Below are 18,258 nucleotides of genomic sequence, written 5' to 3' on the forward strand. Positions count from 1 at the left end.
AGTAGATAGGTAGGACTTATGAATCACGTTTCGTGTCAGTACATTGTATAATAAAAGATGTAAAGTGGTGTGTATGCGTTGCATACAATACAATTGTTAATATATTGAACGATACAAAGAATGGATCGAAAATGTTCTATTATTTCCGATTTCAAGGGAAACAAATTGATTTGAAGATGTAAAAAAGGTTCATTAGTTTGTATCGAAATAGAAAAATAGGAGAATTCGAACTGACAGCGATTAAATAGAACAAACCAAAGCCATCCCCTTTTTCTCATCCCCACCATCTGGGCGGTGCTATGGGGGAAATATTTGTATGTACAGTGTGTGTTCAAATATCTTGAGGATTATGAAATAATTAATAAAAAACCTTACGTTATTCATTTCACGTGTGTGTTTGTGTGTGTGTGTATTTATGTTTAAATAGATAGATAAGATATAAATGAATCATATAAAAGGAACAAACTATGCTAATAGAAATATATTATTTACAGCATAAAATAATGCAACAATACAAATAAATGTATTTTACTTTATAATATCATTGCTCGATTATACATTTAACGTAGTGAAGACTATGAGGATTTAATTATTGTTATTAATATAAAGAGATAAGTTATGGCTACCGACAAAGTAACTTTGGGCGATGCTCTTTCAAACGTCGATGTATTAGACGAGTTTACTTTGCCTGATGAACAACCTTGCATCGAAGCTCAACCGTGCTCTGTTGTATATCAAGCTAACTTTGATACTAATTTTGAAGATAGAAATGGTTTTGTTACCGGTATTGCCAAATATATTGAAGAGGCTACTGTTCATGCTAGCTTGGTAAGAACTCTACTCTTAATAATTTATTTTTTTCCAAATAATGTAGAATAAATTGTATTATTAAAATATTTCAATTGTAAATATTTGACAGAATGAACTATTAGAAGAAGGATTAGAACATGCCGTTATGTTATATACATGGAGATGTTGTTCGCGTGCTATTCCACAACCAAAGTCTAACGAACAACCAAATAGAGTTGAAATTTATGAAAAAACAGTAGAAGTACTTGCACCTGAAGTTAATAAATTGTTAAATTTTATGTATTTCCAAGTATGTTATTTATTTAAATGTATTTTATCTATTATACATGTATATATTCTGTATATTTATCAAGTAATTAAATGTTTGTTTACAGCGGAAAGCCATAGAAAGATTTTCCGGAGAAGTAAAACGCTTATGTCATCATGAGAAAAGAAAAGATTTTGTATCCGAAGCATACTTGCTGACTTTGGGAAAGTTTATTAATATGTTTGCTGTCTTGGATGAATTGAAGAATATGAAATCTAGTGTCAAAAATGATTATTCGACATACAGAAGGTATAGAAATTTTCTTATATTTATTACCATTAATTAATAATTAACTGAAATATATAAATCTTCCATTTCAGAGCTGCACAATTTCTAAAAGTTATGTCAGATTCTCAAACGCTTCAAGAATCTCAAAATTTATCAATGTTTTTGGCAACGCAAAACAAAATACGTGATACGGTGAAAGAAAATTTAGAAAAAATTCCCGGTTATGAAGAATTATTAGCAGATGTTGTAAATATATGCGTTTACATGTTTGAAACTACCATGTATCTTACTCCTAACGAAAAACATATGTTAGTCAAAGTTATGGGATTTGGTTTATTCTTGATGGATAGTGAATTATGCAACATCAACAAACTGGATCAAAAGAAAAAATTGAAATTAGATAGGATTGATAGAATATTTAAAAATTTGGAAGTAGTACCGTTATTCGGTGATATGCAAATTGCGCCATTTAATTATATTAAACGTTCGAAACATTTTGATGCTTCCAAGTGGCCACTTTCTTCGTCTTCCAACAGTATAAGCCCGCAAGCTGGTCTCATGGTTCATCTGCCTCAAATTAGGGATGATCATGTAAAGTATATAAGCGAATTAGCAAGGTAATGACAATTATTTATATATTTCATTTTTTATATAATATTTATTAAGTGATATTAATATTATTTCTTCTTTTATAATATAGGTATAGTAATGAAGTAACAACAACTTACAAGGAATGCGGTAGCGACGTAGAAAATAGTGAAACAGCGGAATTAGCTTTACGTGGATTACAATTACTTTCTCAATGGACAAGCGTTGTAACAGAACTTTATAGTTGGAAACTGCTTCATCCAACTGATCATCATATGAATAAGGAATGTCCTCAAGAAGCAGAAGAATATGAAAGAGTAAGCTTTCTTTTCATTGTCTTCTCTTCTTTTATTTAATATTACTGAGACAAAATGTTTTCTTTTTTATAGGCCACACGTTATAATTATACAGACGAAGAAAAGTTTGCGCTTATCGAAGTCATCGCAATGATTAAAGGATTGCAAGTATTAATGGCACGCATGGAAACAGTATTTATTGATGCAATACGTCGTAATATTTATGCAGAATTACAAGATTTTGTACAGCTTGCTTTACGTGAGCCCTTAAGAAAGGCTATTAAAAATAAAAAAGATCTTATTCGAAGGTTTGTTAATTCTTCTTTATATTATTTTATTTATTAATTATTTATATTATTTTATACAAATTTCTAATTTTAGTATAATCGTTTCCGTGAGAGAAACTTGCGCCGATTGGCATTTCGGTGTCGAACCATTAGGAGATCCTGCTTTAAAAGGAAAGAAAGATCCGGATAATGGATTTGGTATAAAAGTTCCACGAAGAAATGTTGGTTAGTTGTTATAAAAATAATAATGAATAAACACAAATATATTATATCATTTATTATAGAATATCTCTATAATATTTTATATTTGAATTTTTTTATCTAGGTCCTTCCTCAACACAACTCTATATGGTTCGTACTATGTTGGAATCATTAATTGCTGACAAGAGTGGTGGGAAGCGTACATTAAGAAAAGATATCGATGGACAATATCTTGTACAAATTGATCAATTTCATAAAACCAGTTTTTATTGGAGTTATCTTTTGAATTTTAGTGGTAAGTTAAATTTTCGTTATTTAAATGCCGCTTGATATTAAGAAATAATATTAAGAAAGTGTTGTTATAATGTTTCTTTATTTATTTCTAGAATCATTACAAAATTGTTGCGATTTGTCACAATTATGGTATAGAGAATTTTACTTAGAAATGACAATGGGTCGAAAAATACAGGTGAAAATATTATTTTTTCTTCTTTATAAATAAATTTAACATTTTCGTGACGTAAAACTTAGTCCTATGTAATTTCAATGTTTTTAACTGAATATGGGCAACATAATAGTTTTATATCATTTCACAATTGACATTTTTTTATTCATTCATTATACAGAGTGTCCCATAGCTGATGGTACAAGTGAACAAAGAATGATTCTACATGAAAAATTAAATCAAAAATGTAGAATATAATTTGTTCACACAAGTTTGAAAATTTGTCGAGTACACTCACACTTGACTGAATTTTCAATCTTAGAAACTAAAAACTTTGTTCGATAAACATCAAAGTAGAACTGATACAACAGACTTCATCATACTGACAATGTTTTATAAACATATGAAGAAGTATAAAAATCTGGACAAAATACATGTGTGCTCAACAAATTTTCAAACATTTTTATCAAAACCAAAGCCATGTTTATGAAAAAATTCTATTTCTACATTTTTGACTCAACTTGTCATGTAGAATCAGCCACTGTCCAATTGTACCGTTAGTTACAGGACACCCTGTACATTGAAAATTTAATATAGAAACAAAAATAAATTTTTTAAATTATTTGCTAATTCTTGCAACGGAGTAAATCATCTATGATATAAATAGAAATAATATAAACAATAATGACACAAATTTAATAACTATACATTGTTTTGACCATACATTCAAAAACGATTTATCATAAAAATTGTTAGGAAACATCAAAATGCATTATTAGCAGAAAATATACATTGTCAAGAATTTCAAGAATGAATATAAATTTTATGTAGCTGTAAATTCATCATATTTATTTTATTGGACTAAATATTTTGTCTATACTTATCTGTAATGTTAAATGTTGAAAAATTTGAAACAACAAATGACTATATAAACAATATACTAAGATGCAATATTTTTTATATTCATATACCTACAAATAGCGGAACATTGTTTCTATTTGTTATTATACAGACTTTTGCAAATCATATGCAATATTCAACTAAAAATATTCTGTTTAGTTATCACCCGTCACGAAAATGTTCATATCAAATATAATGTTATTCTATCATTTATTTTATTGATATTATTATCATATCAGAATTTTGGTACATTTTTAATAATATATAATTATTGTTTAACGATTAGAAATGTCAAGTGCGTCATCAGCATAACGAGGAATGCAGCGATTTAATCACAATGGAGAAACGAATTCAGGTATTTTATCTATACTATCGTGAATACTAAAATTTCTATATATATAATGATAATTTTAAAAAAGAATTAAATACTCAAAGAACTTATAGTACTCATCGAGACGAATAAAAAAAATGTCGAATTAACATGGGTCCTAAAATCAACCATTTTGCTGTAAATTAACTTTTATTTATAAACCCAAGTTAATTAAACATTTTTACTCGACTCGGTGAGTACCATAAGCCTTTTAAATATTAAACCTCTTTTTTTATCACTCTGTAATATATTTATATATAATAATAATAATATTCTTTGTTATATAGTTTCCAATTGAAATGTCTATGCCTTGGATATTAACCGACCATATACTAAGAAGCAAAGAACCATCAATGATGGAGTACGTAAAACTCATATATATATATATATATATATATATTGTACTTTGCTGAAAAATGCCAAACATATTCTATACAATGTGTACCTGCTTTTCATACATATTTTTAATAACAAATACCACAATTAATTATTTAATTTTCATATTTTTTAGGTATGTTTTATATCCCTTGGATTTGTACAATGACAGCGCATTGTACGCATTAACAATATTTCGTAAACAATTTCTTTACGATGAAGTGGAAGCTGAAGTTAATTTATGTTTCGATCAATTTGTTTACAAATTAAGCGAACAAATTTTTGCACATTATAAACAATTAGCTGCTAGTATTTTATTAGATAAACGATTTAGAGTAGAATGCGTTGCATTAGGAGCATATTTACTTTCTTATCCCCGTGCTAATAGATATGAAACTTTATTAAAACAACGACATGTTCAATTATTGGGAAGAAGTATTGATCTAAATAAATTAATTACGCAGCGTATCAATGCTGATATGCAAAAATCATTAGATTTAGCTATCAGTAAATTTGAATCTGGTGATATCACAGGAGTAGTGGTAAGTTTCAATTATAAGATTATTATTATAATTTAATTATTATATTTAACGAGCTTACAAGTTTCATATATATATATATATTTTATATTTAATATTTATAAATAATTGTATTTTCCATTTAGGAATTGGAAGGATTATTACAAGTCAATCGACTTACTCATAAATTATTAAGCAAATGGCTTGCACTTGACGAATACGATGCTATGTTCAGAGAAGCAAATCACAATGTTCTTGCTCCTTATGGAAGAATAACGCTTCACGTATTTTGGGAATTGAATTATGACTTTTTACCAAATTATTGTTATAATGCTGCAACAAATAGGTAAAATAAAATTCTGCTTAATTATTTCTTTATTAATTACAATGAATTATATGAATAATGAATGTGTAATTTTGTTTAAAGATTTGTTAAATGTCGCGGTCTTCAATTTGTACAACCAGTACACAGAGATAAACCTCCACAAATGTCTCATCATTATCTCTGGGGTAGCAAACAATTAAATTTAGCATATAGTACCCAATACGGACAGTATTCTGGATTTGTTGGGCCATATCATTTTCGTACAATGTGTAAATTATTAGGTTATCAAGGTATAGCTGTAGTTATGGAAGAACTTTTAAAAATAGTCAAGTCATTAATTCAAGGAAGTTTACATCAATTTACTAAAACTTTAATGGAAGCTATGCCAAAAGTTTGTAAACTTCCTCGTTATGATTATGGATCTCCCGGAGTATTGGGATATTATCATGCACAGTTAAACGATATCGTACAATATCCAGATGCTAAAACAGAATTATTTCATAATTTTCGAGAATTTGGTAATACTATATTATTTTGCCTTCTGATGGAGCAAGCACTTTCGCAAGAAGAAGTTTGCGATTTATTACACGCAGCACCATTCCAAAATATATTACCTAGACCTTATTGTAAAGGTACATTCTAATAATATAATTTAATAAATTTAAGAGTATCTAACACACACCACACACAGTATTTAACCAAATGACCAATGGCGGATATATATTTCAGAGGGTGAAAAACCAGAAACCAAACAAAAGCGACTTGAAGCCAAATATGCAGCGTTACAGATTGTACCAAATGTAGATAAATTGGGCACCGCTAAGGTAATTAATTAATAAAAATGAATATACAATAATTAAATCATATATATATATATATATATATATATATATATATATATATATATATATATATATATATATAATTGTATATTTCTTATTCTTTTAGCAAGCAATGATTGCTAGAGAAGGAGACTTGTTAACAAGAGAACGACTCTGTTGCGGCTTGTCAATATTTGAAATAGTACTTAGCAGATTACGCAGTTTCTTAGATGATCCTATTTGGGTTGGGCCACCACCTGCTAATGGAGTTATGAATGTTGATGAATGTACAGAATTCCATAGACTTTGGAGTGCTTTACAATTTGTATATTGCATTCCAGTCGGAGATACAGAATTTACCGTAGAGTTAGTAATTATAATATAATTATTATTTTTCATTATTTTATTTTTATATTCTCTTTTATATTATATTTATTATATATGCTATATATACCTTTTGTAGAGAATTATTCGGCGAAGGTTTACATTGGGCTGGATGCGCTATGATAGTTTTACTCGGCCAACAAAGAAGGTTCGAAGCTCTTGACTTTTGCTATCATATTCTCAGAGTACAGCGCGTAGATGGCAAGGATGAAAATGTCAAAGGAATTGTACGTATTATCATATTTTTTTGTCTAATTTATCTTTTAATTTTTTATTATCATTTGTTTTCTTTATTTTTTTCTTTTTCCACAGCGTTTAAAACGAATGGTGGATCGTATAAGGAGATTCCAAGTATTAAATTCTCAAATTTTTGCGGTATTAAATAAGTATTTAAAAAGTGGAGATAGCGATGCAACCAGTGTAGAACATGTTCGTTGTTTTCCACCACCGATACATCCTTCACTGGCACACGCTCAACAACATTATCATGCTCCAGAATACTTACGCCAAATGAATCATCAATGAAGGTAAATTTGTGAAGATTATCATCTCAGCTGCAAGAATAAATTGTAAATGTTTTCTTTTTTTTTTTTTTTTTTTTTGAGACTGATAGATTTATTTTCACGAGATTTCAATGCATAAATAACAGTTAAAGTTGTTTTTTTAAATTCAGGATTTTGTTTCTTTTTTTTCATATCATAGGACTGTTGCATCAACTGCTTCCAATATGATAAACATTTCTTTCTATATGTCCCATTAATTAATAAACATGAAAAATTGGGGATACTTCGCTGAAAAAAATTTAACACGTGCAATGAGATATAATATATACATATATGTATATATTATATATCCCCGTCGTATTGGATCTACACATATTTAATACTGTTTTAAAAAAATCCTTTTTTTTTTTTAATATTGTGATTAGTACAAAAAACAGAATTTTATTTCTTTATTATAAATGTCCTTCGAAATATTGATAATAATTAATATCTAATTAATAACAGAACAAAAAGAACCGAGCATCGTCTTGCAGTTAGAAAAATATACAAATATCAAATATATAAAGAGAACACTTTAAAGTGCCCAATGATTCGATGGATTGTGAGATTATGCTTATGATAACATTTGTAAAGTATGTCTGTACTGTATGTATGTGTGCGCATATTGTGCATTTATATAAACAGAAGCAAGCAAGACCTGTTATTTCTTCTTAAATATAAATTCCATATATTATAAATGTGTATATGCGTGTATGTGAGCCTGTGTGGTGTAACTTTTATCCAAGTATCAATTTTCTTATTTGGACTATGAACACAGAGGAAAAAAGTGAGCATGATTTTATTGTTGATTTTTTGCATTTTTTTATTGTGTAATTCATTCTTTTTTATAATCCTATGTGTTCATTTTTAAGTATACTACACATTAATATTAGAAAAAATAATTATATTATATATATTTTTTTTATTCATTATTTCTTCTCATTTTATAATGTAGTAAAAAATATTATATAATTCATATGAAAAATCTTCAAAATATACGAATACGAAATGTATGATTTCGGTAAAATAAGTTTTATTAGCGTTTAAATTTATTTTTATTTATAATACAAGTTTAAAAATAATATAATGTATTCAAATTCTTCAAAATATTGAAGAGATATTCAGATACATTTGGTATACGTTTATTTTAAATGCATATAACAAAATTATATGCTTATGTATGAAAAGAAATAACTGCAACGACAAAAATATTAATAATAATAATGATAATAAAAATATTTATCAAAGGTCTGCGAAAAAATCTGACGCATTGTCAACCTTACTACTTGGTAAATTATGTTTAATTCGTTTTAGTTTATCACCCTTTATGCCTTCATAGATACTTAATGATTCCAAATACTCTACGTTCCAAAATTTGATGGTGTTGTCATGAGATGAGGATGCTATCAATGTACCATCTTTATTAACATCGAGAGCTTCTATTGGAAAATTATGCTGGCCTACCACACCAAGATGCTGATGCGGAAATAAACTTGTAGCTCTATAAATTAATATTAGATTATTAACAAGAGTAATAAGTAATATAATTTTTTTTTTTCATTATAATATCCAAGATGTCTTGTAACTGATGGTACAAGCAGACAATGGCTGATTCTAAACGAAAAGTTGAATCTCAAAACTGTAAAAATAGAATTTGTTCATAAACATGACTTTGTTTTTGATAAAAAAATGTTTGAAAATTTGTTGAATAGACGTGCATTTGGTCTAAATTCAATTCGATGGATTTTACTATCTTACTTTCTGATATTTTGGAGTGTATTTGTCTACTACTTAATATATGTATATAAACATTGTCAGTATGACGAAGTCTCTTGTATAGGTTCTACTTTGATGTTTATCGAACAAAGTTTTTAGTTTCTAAGATTGAAAATTCAGTCAAGTGTGAGTGTACTCGACAAATTTTCAAACTTGTGTGAACAAGTTATATTCTACATTTTTGATTTAATTTTTCATGTAGAATCATTCTTTGTTCACTTGTACCACCAGCTATGAGACATCATGTATATTATTAACGAAATATAATATTTCCATACCTAAGCATTCCATCTTCACCACCAGTTATTGCAATATTCTCAGTAATTGGTATCATACAATTTAAAGCTTTTTTGGTTAAGCTAGGAAATTCATCCGAATGAAGACCAAATTCTCCCCAATTGAATACATACATTTTTCCTTTGATAGTAGCGGTTAAAACCTTTGTCTCATATTTAAATAAACCAAGGCATAATAATTCTTCTTCGTATTCTTCAGACTAGACCAGAGAAAATTGTGTAATGTTATTATTATTATTATTATTTCTTTTTGTTTTTAAATAAATAAATTACCTGAATATGTAGTTTTTTTGCAGGCATATTAAACGTTGTGAGTGAACCATCTCCGCTAGCACATACTAAATATTTGTTGTCCTTATTCGTAATCATAGCACTAACATAGTCTTCCATTTGTTTTATCGAAAATACAGGAGTATTTCCATTTTGTCTGATATCCCACACTTAAAATATATATTTTTGTTATAATTAAATCAGAATATTAATGGAATGATAAATGCATATAATAATATGCATAACGTATACAGGGTGATTCTCTTGGAACTCTGAAATAAGTTTACTCTTCTTTATTAAGTAGAAATAGAAAAAAAAAACATATGCACTTAGCAGATGTAATTGTACTGTATTTTTTAATGCAACCTAGTTTTTTTAATGTTTTTTAGTTAATCGATTTCTTTTTTTATCTTACATATAAAAGTATTAAGCCAGAATTATCAAAGTATTTATACTTTACTATTTTTATATTTTTATACGAAAAATGAAAAATGGCATCGATTAGTTAAAAAGAAAAAAATATATACAGTTGCATTATTAAAGAATAAAGTGTAACCTGAAAGGTACATCAAACATTCACATAAAAAATAAAGTCATAGAAAATTAAAACGTATTATGCCATACGATTTTTTTCTATTTTTATTTAATAAAGAATAGCAGTCTATACCACACACAGTTCTCAAAAAAATCCCTCTATAGATAAATAATGAAGAAGTATTACTTTTAACTACGCCATCATCGTCTCCTGTTGCAAATGTGTGCTCTCCTAAAATGGTCATCGTATATACAGGTTGTCTAAAATTCAAAATGTATTACTTTTTAGCGTCATTAAAATTTTTAATATAAAAAAGGAAAAAATATATAATTTATTTTTAACATACTCATGAGCATTTTCATAGAATCTTACTAATTTTTCTGTTTCCACATCGGTCATCATTATGGATAAATCTTTAGCAGTAGAATATAGAATTTTACCATCATGATCAAACTCGATATCTCTGCAAGCTTTCAGATGTGATTCTATGGATGATACAAGTTCTGTTGTTTCGTTAGTATATTTATATCTGATAAATGAAAAATATATATTACCATAGAGTATATATGGTGTAAAACTAATATTACCAGTTTTTACAGTTTAAAACTTACAACGCAATATCTCCTAAAATATTAGCCACAGCGATCATATCATTTTGAGGATGAAAACATATATCTACTACAAAATCGTCTAATGCAATTGTCGGAGGATGAGATCTGTTCAATTTTGTGTTTCTAAGTATTGCTTTTATAGTCTCATCTTCTTCTTCTTCTTCATTTAATGTTAAGCCTTCTCTGCTGCTACCTAGAAAATATTAAACGAATGAAAGAGTAAAAATTTTGGTAATAATAGAAAATAATAAAGATATTACAATATATATATATATATACCTGGAGCTACTGAATCTTGATTTATATTAGCATTGGAAGATCCTTCGTTAGATTCTATATCTGTATCCGAATCCGAACTACTGTCACTTAACATATCACTATCACTACTCATATCGCTGCTATTGCTACTATCATTTTCAGGTACAAAATTACCTATTAAACAAGTAATATTTTAATATCTTGTCTATATTTTTTATAATAATATTTATCTATATTTTGCTATTTTATTTGAAAATAAATATAAATGAAAGGCATATAAACAATAATTATCATTGAAATTAATATGTGAAACATACCCGTTAATTGCCCAGTATTGAAATGCATCTTTTTAAATATTTTATTAAAATTTATTAGGACAACTTTTTTTAACAACTGAACCCTTTATTATCTATATAAAATTAATAATTTTATAGGTTATATACAAATCAAATTACAAGATCAATAATATTTAATTACAGTTTAACTTCATAATTTCATATATTTATACAATGAATAATTCACGTGACTTTGTTATAAATAAATTTTTAATTAAATACTTATTTATAACTATTTCATTTTTTCAAACAATTAAAAACAATAAGGTAATAGTAAACTTAAGCATGTGATTTTAGAAGGATACGAAGAGGCATCTCATGGAGATAGAAAATAATTTGATAACTCCGTGAGACATCTATTAACGTATTAATTAAGCTTATCGAGATCTACATTACCGACGTGACAAGTTATTACAAGAATAAGAAAGAATTAATGGTGTAGATGAATTTGTAATACAAGTTTGAAAACATGGCTGATTCTGCAGGAAATTGGTGTCTTATTGAAAGCGATCCTGGTGTTTTTACGGAATTAATTAAAGAATTTGGTAAATAATGATTTCTGTTATTTTTATATCTCATTATTATGAAATTTATAATATTGCATATAAACATTATAATTGTGGTAATTTTGTTTGGAATCTAATTTTTTCTGTTTTCTGGAATAAAAAGAAAAGAAAAAATAACAATTATTAATTTATATTGTATTATACTCGTGTTACCAATAAAATTGAATTTTACTTGTGCGTTCTTAGGTGTTAAGGGAGCTCAAGTGGAAGAATTATGGAGTTTGGATGACGAACAATTTGAAAATTTAAAGTACGTATTTATATTTATCGTCTTACACAAAACCTATATTTGCGTTAGAATGCGTATCAAATATTAAGTATAATATAAAGTAATAAATATGATTTTTATTTTTCAGACCAATTCACGGTTTAATATTTTTATTTAAATGGGTACAAGACGATGAACCGTCTGGAAATATTGTACAAGATAGTAGATTGGATAAGATATTTTTTGCCAAACAGGTATAATATTTTTATTATTAAAATATAATCTTTTAAAGTTGCAGCATATAATGTTCCATGTAATTAATTTAAATATCATATTTTTATAGGTGATAAATAATGCTTGCGCTACCCAAGCGATACTAAGCGTACTTTTAAATTGTAAACATTCAGATATATCGTTGGGTCCTAATTTAGAGGAATTTAAAAACTTTTGTCAAAGTTTCGATGCAAATATGCGAGGTCTTGCTTTAAGTAATTCCGATGTCATTAGAGAAGTTCACAATTCTTTTTCGAGGTAAAACTTTAGTTCTAGAAGAAAAAGTATTTTTTAGCATATTAAGCATTACAACATCTTTTGTGTTAAGCTTTCCATTTAGGCTACGATAATTTGCCAATTATAGAAAGATATAATAATGATAACCATCAGCGTGGCCTGAATGGAAAGTCTTAATCTAGTTCCTCAGAACCAAGTATGGCAATTAATGTTAATTCAAATATTTGCATATATATAAATTTATGTAACATAATATTCTAGACAAACATTATTCGAGTATGACACTAAACAAGCATCTAAAGATGACGATGTATTCCATTTTGTGAGTTATGTATCTATTGATGGTCGATTATACGAATTGGATGGATTAAAGGACGGACCCATGGATTTAGGACCGTGTCCAGTTGGTGATCAATGGGTTCAAGCGGTTAAACCGATTATTCAGAAACGTATAAATAAGTAAGTAAATTTGGTTATTTTTAATTTTGGTTATTTTCGTTATATGCAAGATGATGATTCTTGGAACTAGGACAGGTTGTTACTAGTTTTTATTAAAAGGATATTACACTGGTTACAATAAGTCTCTGTTGTATTATCATAAAAGTAATATTTATAAAAATAGGTTTATTTTTTAAGAATTCTTTTCAATGTAAAGTTTTAAAACGGTTTTATACAAAATTCAGGTCAAAACAATTTTTACAATATTTACAATTGTTGTCTCCTTTTACATTTTTCTCTTGCATTTCATTTGAGTAATATAAATGATACTCAATCTAATGTTTATTCTACAAGCAATTTTAGAATAAACAATATTATACTGAGATAACATCTTATAATAAGATTTTCTTGTATTTTCTTGCACACACACAATAAATAGTAATATTCAGTAAGTATAACGATATAAAATATTAAAATATCTCTCATAAAGTATAGATATTTCAATAACTTTGGTTTAGAACGGTTGGTTTATTTTTATATGTAGGATAAAAAAAGAAATTTAATTAATTAAAAAATAAAGTGTAATTGCATTAGACCGGGTGCATCGGTGCACCCTTTTTCTAATTCTAGTTCTAAGAATCATCCCTTTTTATACTTTTTCATACTTTTGCCTAAATGTCGTATATAATATTAATATCTTTTGAACAGATACAACGAAGGAGAGATACATTTTAATTTAATGGCTATAGTAACAGACAGAAAGACACTTTACGAGCGTCAAAAAGCAAATGTTTGCGATCCTGCGGAATTAGAACGTTTACAGGCATTGATAGAAGAAGAAATAAGAAAATCTAAACGATATCAAATTGAAAATATTCGAAGAAAGCACAATTATCTCCCTCTTATTATGGAATTACTTAAAATACTTGCCAAAGAAGGAAAACTTATTCCTCTTTATCAAAGAGCAAAAGAGAAGGCACTTGAGAAAGAATCAAAGAAAAATAAAGCATAAAATTTTGAAAATTATATTGTAATACGAATTTCTGTATAATAACGATTCATTTTTTTCTGTCACGGTTTTTTTTCTTTTTTTTAAATAAATATCTCTCATATTTTGAAATTTAATAGTCGAAGTTAAAATGCATGATTTTTTATTTATTAAAATATAAATTTGTAACTTTATATTTCTTATATATATATATAAAAGAAATACAAATAAGGATAAAAGTTATCTTATATACATTTGAAATCACATCTATATACTATCGTCGATAGTATATTTAATTCGAGGTAAATACTTATCTAATGCATAATTTTGTATTTCTGGTATTTTCTTTTCATATAAACATTCTATAGCATCTGAAAAATGAAAAATGAAAGAATTTATTACATATGCATCAAACGCATATACGCATATACGTTATATTATATATGTGTTACCTATAAAACTCTTCTTTTCGCATTCTTTTATTTCGGAATCATTCATAAGACCGACAAATATACGATTTAGAAAAAAACTAGTCGTTCCGTCAAAATATTTTATAATATCTGACCATATTATTTCTCTTTTACTTGATATTCCTTTTATATACATGCTGTAAACAAAATGTAATATTATAAATATTTGTACATGTATACTTTATGAAATTAAGTACAATTAAATATGCTTCTTTTTTTTATACAGATCCATTCGTTATAAATTACAAAATGACTACACTTACTATTCTATTAATTGTATTTTAATATCATTTATATAAATGAAATCTGGACAGAATAGCTGCATGTGCAATTGAGACACCCAAATGTATTTCAACCTTTTATAATTTATATTTAATTTTTTTCCTAATTTAATCCAAATAAACTTTGGGATAATAGCATTTTTTAATTCTTCTATACAATCACATTTCATTATTCGAAGTAATTCATTTACAAATCTTTTAATTAACGAAAGCGTCAATATGGGCTTTGTAAAAATATCATCTATGGAAAATAAAAAGAAAAACAAAAATTATCAAATCTTATTTTTTCCTCTAATGTTTGTTAATAAAAAAAAACTATAGACTTACCTTCAATTTGAATATAACGTCTTTTTGTAAGCCAATCGTAATGCGACCCAATTGCCGTACTTCGACGTTTCAATATTTTCGATAAATTCAAGAAAATCATATTTTTATTTAAGTTTTCCTTTTCTTTTCTCTTTACATAATCCATTATTATTTTATTTTCAGATATAGTATACCTGTAAATATAGATTTCAAATAAAAGATAGTTCATTTTAAAAGTTTAACACCGATAAATATAGGAAAAAATATATTTTCATACCTTTGATTAATTTGTGTCTGATACAAAGTTTTGAACCGTTGATAAACGCTAAACACATGTCTCCAAAGTAACCCATTGGCTAAAAATTGAACAAATTTTTTTCTCTCTTCAGTACAAGGTATATAATATTTTCCATTATAAGTTGGCGAAAGGAACGGTTTGACATTATCTTCATTCCAGTCGTGAAGCTGTAAATTAATAATGAAATTCATTATATTATAATTGAAGATCAATTAAATAATTATTTGAAACAAATGAACATTTTCTTACTTTGCAAAACATCTTCCAATTTTCTTTAATGATATTATCTTCTTCCACAGAAAAGGTTCCTCTACGAAGCGGCCCATACTTTAAAAATAATTCTTTTTCATCATCGTTCAATCCACGAGAACCAGGAAATCTTCCTATCATATGCTGTTTTGGTACTTCGTGTATCAATTTAATGTTCAATTTTTTTAATTTCTATTAACAAAGCATTTTATTATATTACTATTTATAATATTCATTTTATTTAGAATAAAGCGTGTTATTAATAATACTAACCATCCTATCCTCTCTTGATAAAGTATCTTCCATCTCGCTAAATGAATCCAAATCATTTTCTAATTCCTCAATCTTACAAGATTTATCATTTAATCTTTCAAGAGTAAATGAATAAGATATTCTTTTCTTTGTTATTGTGTCATTTTCAAATATGCTTGATGTATCAGAATCCAAATCGGTAGAGTCATCATCTTTTTCTAATTCAGTTACTAAATCCTTGCTTTCACTTGTCTCCTTCGATTTTACTTTCTTCACTCTTGAAAACTCAGGTTCATCTTCATTATTTTTATTTAATTTCTTTTTATGTCTTTTATGAATTCTTTCAGTTTCATTAAAATGATTAAAAGATGTATCATCATTTTCAAAATCCTTGCTTTCACTTGTCTCCTTCGAGTTTACTTTCTTCACTTTTAAAAACTCAGGTTCATCTTCATTATTTTTATTTAATTTCTTTTTATGCTTTTTATGAATTCTTTCAGTTTCATTAAAATGATTAAAAGATGTATCATCATTTTCAAAATCCTTGCTTTCACTTGTCTCATCTGATCTTACTTTCTTCACTTTTAAAAACTCAGGTTCATCTTCATTATTTTTATTTAATTTCTTTTTATGCTTTTTATGAATTCTTTCAGTTTCATTAAAATTATTAAAAGATGTATCATCATTTTGAAAAATTTCGCTTTCACTTTTCTCTTCTGATCTTACTTTCATCACTTTTAAAAACTCAGGTTCATCTTCATTATTTTTAATGAATTTCTTTTTATGCCTTTTATGAAATCTTTCAGTTTCATTAAAATTATTTAAAGATGTATCATCATTTTGAAAAATTTCGCTTTCACTTTTCTCTTCTGATTTTACTTTCTTCACTTTTAAAAACTCAGGTTCATCTTCATTATTTTCAATGAATTTCTTTTTATGCTTTTTATGAATTCTTTCAGTTTCATTACAATTATTAAAAGATATATCATCATTTTGAAAAATTTCGCTTTCACTTTTCTCTTCTGATCTTACTTTCTTCACTTTTAAAAACTCAGGTTCATCTTCATTATTTTCAATGAATTTCTTTTTATGCTTTTTATGAATTCTTTCAGTTTCATTAAAATTATTAAAAGATGTATCATCATTTTGAAAAATTTCGCTTTCACTTTTCTCTTCTGATCTTACTTTCTTCACTCTTAAAAACTCAGGTTCATCTACATTATTTTTATTTAATTTCTTTTTATGCTTTTTATGAATTCTTTCAGTTTCATTAAAATGATTAAGAGATGTATCATCATTTTCAAAATCCTTGCTTTCACTTGTCTCCTTTAATTTTATTTTCTTCACTCTTAAAAACTCTGGTTCATCTTCATTATCTATACTTAATTTCTTTTTATGCTTTTTATGAAATCTTTCAGTTTCATTAAAATGATTAAGAGATGTATCATCATTTTCAATATCCTTGCTTTCACTTTTCTCTTCTGATCTTACTTTATTCACTTTTAAAAACTCAGGTTCATCCTCATTATTTTCAATGAATTTCTTTTTATGCCTTTTATGAAATCTTTCAGTTTCATTAAAATGATTAAAAGATGTATCATCATTTTCAAAATCCTTGCTTTCACTTGTCTCCTTCGAGTTTACTTTATTCACTCTTAAAAACTCAGGTTCATCCTCATTATCTATACTTAATTTCTTTTTATGCTTTTTATGAAATCTTTCAGTTTCATTAAAATGATATAAAGATGTATCATCATTTTCAAAATCCTTGCTTTCACTTGTCTCCTTCGAGTTTACTTTTTGCATTCTTAAAAACTCAGGTTCATCTTCATTATTTTTATTTAATTTCTTTTTATGCCTTTTATGAATTCTTTTAGTTTCATTAAAATGATTAAAAGATGTATCATCATTTTGAAAATCTTCGCTTTCACTTTTCTCCTTTAATACCTCTTCTTTCATTATACTTGTTGAATTGTAAGTATCCATTTAAATAATTTACCGTTAATTATTTATAAATCTAACAAATTTCTTCATATTTTATTTCTTATTACCTCCATTCGTTTATTTTTCATTCATTAAAAGTATGTAAAAGATTGTGTATAATGTAGAACCACTTACGAGTTTATTATTGTTTTCTTCGATAAAAAAAAATATTCGTTTGATTTACGTATTAATGCTCTAAATTACAAGTCAGTTTAATAAAATAAAATGACC

General features: G+C 26.7%; 4 protein-coding genes across 8 annotated transcripts; 2 read left to right on the forward strand and 2 right to left on the reverse strand.

Annotated features, from left to right (window-relative positions):
* The first annotated feature begins 16 nt into the window (after positions 1 to 16).
* On the forward strand, positions 17 to 8,095 carry Sra-1 (Cytoplasmic FMR1-interacting protein Sra-1). 4 transcript variants are annotated; one of them, XM_089174977.1, is made up of 19 exons: positions 17 to 828; positions 920 to 1,099; positions 1,185 to 1,366; positions 1,438 to 1,962; positions 2,046 to 2,250; positions 2,323 to 2,537; positions 2,611 to 2,741; positions 2,842 to 3,012; positions 3,104 to 3,186; positions 4,349 to 4,417; positions 4,720 to 4,793; positions 4,944 to 5,349; positions 5,472 to 5,671; positions 5,753 to 6,282; positions 6,380 to 6,474; positions 6,599 to 6,837; positions 6,935 to 7,082; positions 7,168 to 7,382; positions 7,558 to 8,095. In XM_089174977.1, exons 1-18 carry the CDS (start codon positions 619 to 621, stop codon positions 7,378 to 7,380), a joined length of 3,876 nt encoding a protein of 1,291 aa, XP_089031103.1. In that variant the 5' UTR covers positions 17 to 618; the 3' UTR covers positions 7,381 to 7,382; positions 7,558 to 8,095. The 4 variants fall into 4 exon arrangements, with proteins under 4 accessions (XP_089031103.1, XP_015185846.1, XP_089031102.1 ...); XM_015330360.2 differs by having other exon boundaries at positions 17 to 405; positions 495 to 828; positions 7,168 to 8,095; XM_089174976.1 differs by having other exon boundaries at positions 17 to 389; positions 495 to 828; positions 7,168 to 8,095.
* LOC107071394 (WD repeat-containing protein 55 homolog) lies at positions 7,432 to 11,753 on the reverse strand. Its single transcript, XM_015330364.2, has 8 exons — positions 11,461 to 11,753; positions 11,165 to 11,317; positions 10,886 to 11,078; positions 10,621 to 10,803; positions 10,461 to 10,534; positions 9,743 to 9,909; positions 9,452 to 9,669; positions 7,432 to 8,898 (listed from the first exon to the last, which is right to left on the reverse strand). Exons 1-8 carry the CDS (start codon positions 11,486 to 11,488, stop codon positions 8,640 to 8,642), a joined length of 1,275 nt encoding a protein of 424 aa, XP_015185850.1. The 5' UTR covers positions 11,489 to 11,753; the 3' UTR covers positions 7,432 to 8,639.
* Positions 11,754 to 11,866: 113 nt separating this feature from the next.
* Uch-L5 (ubiquitin carboxy-terminal hydrolase L5) lies at positions 11,867 to 14,226 on the forward strand. The gene is made up of 6 exons (XM_015330359.2): positions 11,867 to 12,023; positions 12,231 to 12,294; positions 12,401 to 12,506; positions 12,596 to 12,783; positions 13,024 to 13,221; positions 13,909 to 14,226. The coding sequence occupies exons 1-6, from the start codon at positions 11,948 to 11,950 to the stop codon at positions 14,210 to 14,212; spliced, it is 936 nt and encodes a 311-aa protein (XP_015185845.1). The 5' UTR covers positions 11,867 to 11,947; the 3' UTR covers positions 14,213 to 14,226.
* On the reverse strand, positions 14,111 to 18,249 carry LOC107071390 (uncharacterized). Of its 2 annotated transcripts, XM_089174978.1 has the most exons (7): positions 16,066 to 18,249; positions 15,793 to 15,984; positions 15,523 to 15,710; positions 15,267 to 15,439; positions 14,922 to 15,180; positions 14,641 to 14,795; positions 14,111 to 14,559 (listed from the first exon to the last, which is right to left on the reverse strand). In XM_089174978.1, exons 1-7 carry the CDS (start codon positions 18,028 to 18,030, stop codon positions 14,456 to 14,458), a joined length of 3,036 nt encoding a protein of 1,011 aa, XP_089031104.1. In that variant the 5' UTR covers positions 18,031 to 18,249; the 3' UTR covers positions 14,111 to 14,455. The 2 variants fall into 2 exon arrangements, with proteins under 2 accessions (XP_089031104.1, XP_089031105.1); XM_089174979.1 differs by lacking the exons at positions 14,111 to 14,559; positions 14,922 to 15,180 and having other exon boundaries at positions 14,652 to 14,795.
* Positions 18,250 to 18,258: the final 9 nt, after the last annotated feature.

Source organism: Polistes dominula, unplaced genomic scaffold, assembly GCF_049000335.1.
Source record: "Polistes dominula isolate Pdom_NZ unplaced genomic scaffold, Pdom_raw_medaka contig_78, whole genome shotgun sequence".
NCBI classification, from domain to species: domain Eukaryota; kingdom Metazoa; phylum Arthropoda; class Insecta; order Hymenoptera; family Vespidae; genus Polistes; species Polistes dominula.

Coding starts and splice junctions, on each gene's coding strand:
- Sra-1 (XM_089174977.1), top strand. CDS start 619: ATGGCTACCGACAAAGTAACTTTGGGCGATGCTCTTTCAAACGTCGAT. Junction 2,742..2,841: donor AGTTCCACGAAGAAATGTTG/GTTAGTTGTTAT, acceptor TTTTTTATCTAG/GTCCTTCCTCAACACAACTC. Junction 6,283..6,379: donor ACCTAGACCTTATTGTAAAG/GTACATTCTAAT, acceptor TATATATTTCAG/AGGGTGAAAAACCAGAAACC.
- LOC107071394 (XM_015330364.2), bottom strand. CDS start 11,488: ATGCATTTCAATACTGGGCAATTAACGG. Junction 9,910..10,460: donor CGATGATGGCGTAGTTAAAA/GTAATACTTCTT, acceptor ATATATTTTAAG/TGTGGGATATCAGACAAAAT. Junction 9,670..9,742: donor CAAAAAAACTACATATTCAG/GTAATTTATTTA, acceptor TCTCTGGTCTAG/TCTGAAGAATACGAAGAAGA.
- Uch-L5 (XM_015330359.2), top strand. CDS start 11,948: ATGGCTGATTCTGCAGGAAATTGGTGTCTTATTGAAAGCGATCCTGGT. Junction 12,507..12,595: donor AGATATTTTTTGCCAAACAG/GTATAATATTTT, acceptor ATATTTTTATAG/GTGATAAATAATGCTTGCGC. Junction 12,784..13,023: donor GTTCACAATTCTTTTTCGAG/GTAAAACTTTAG, acceptor ATAATATTCTAG/ACAAACATTATTCGAGTATG.
- LOC107071390 (XM_089174978.1), bottom strand. CDS start 18,030: ATGGATACTTACAATTCAACAAGTATAATGAAAGAAGAGGTATTAAAG. Junction 15,985..16,065: donor TATCAAGAGAGGATAGGATG/GTTAGTATTATT, acceptor CTTTGTTAATAG/AAATTAAAAAAATTGAACAT. Junction 15,711..15,792: donor ATTGGAAGATGTTTTGCAAA/GTAAGAAAATGT, acceptor ATTAATTTACAG/CTTCACGACTGGAATGAAGA.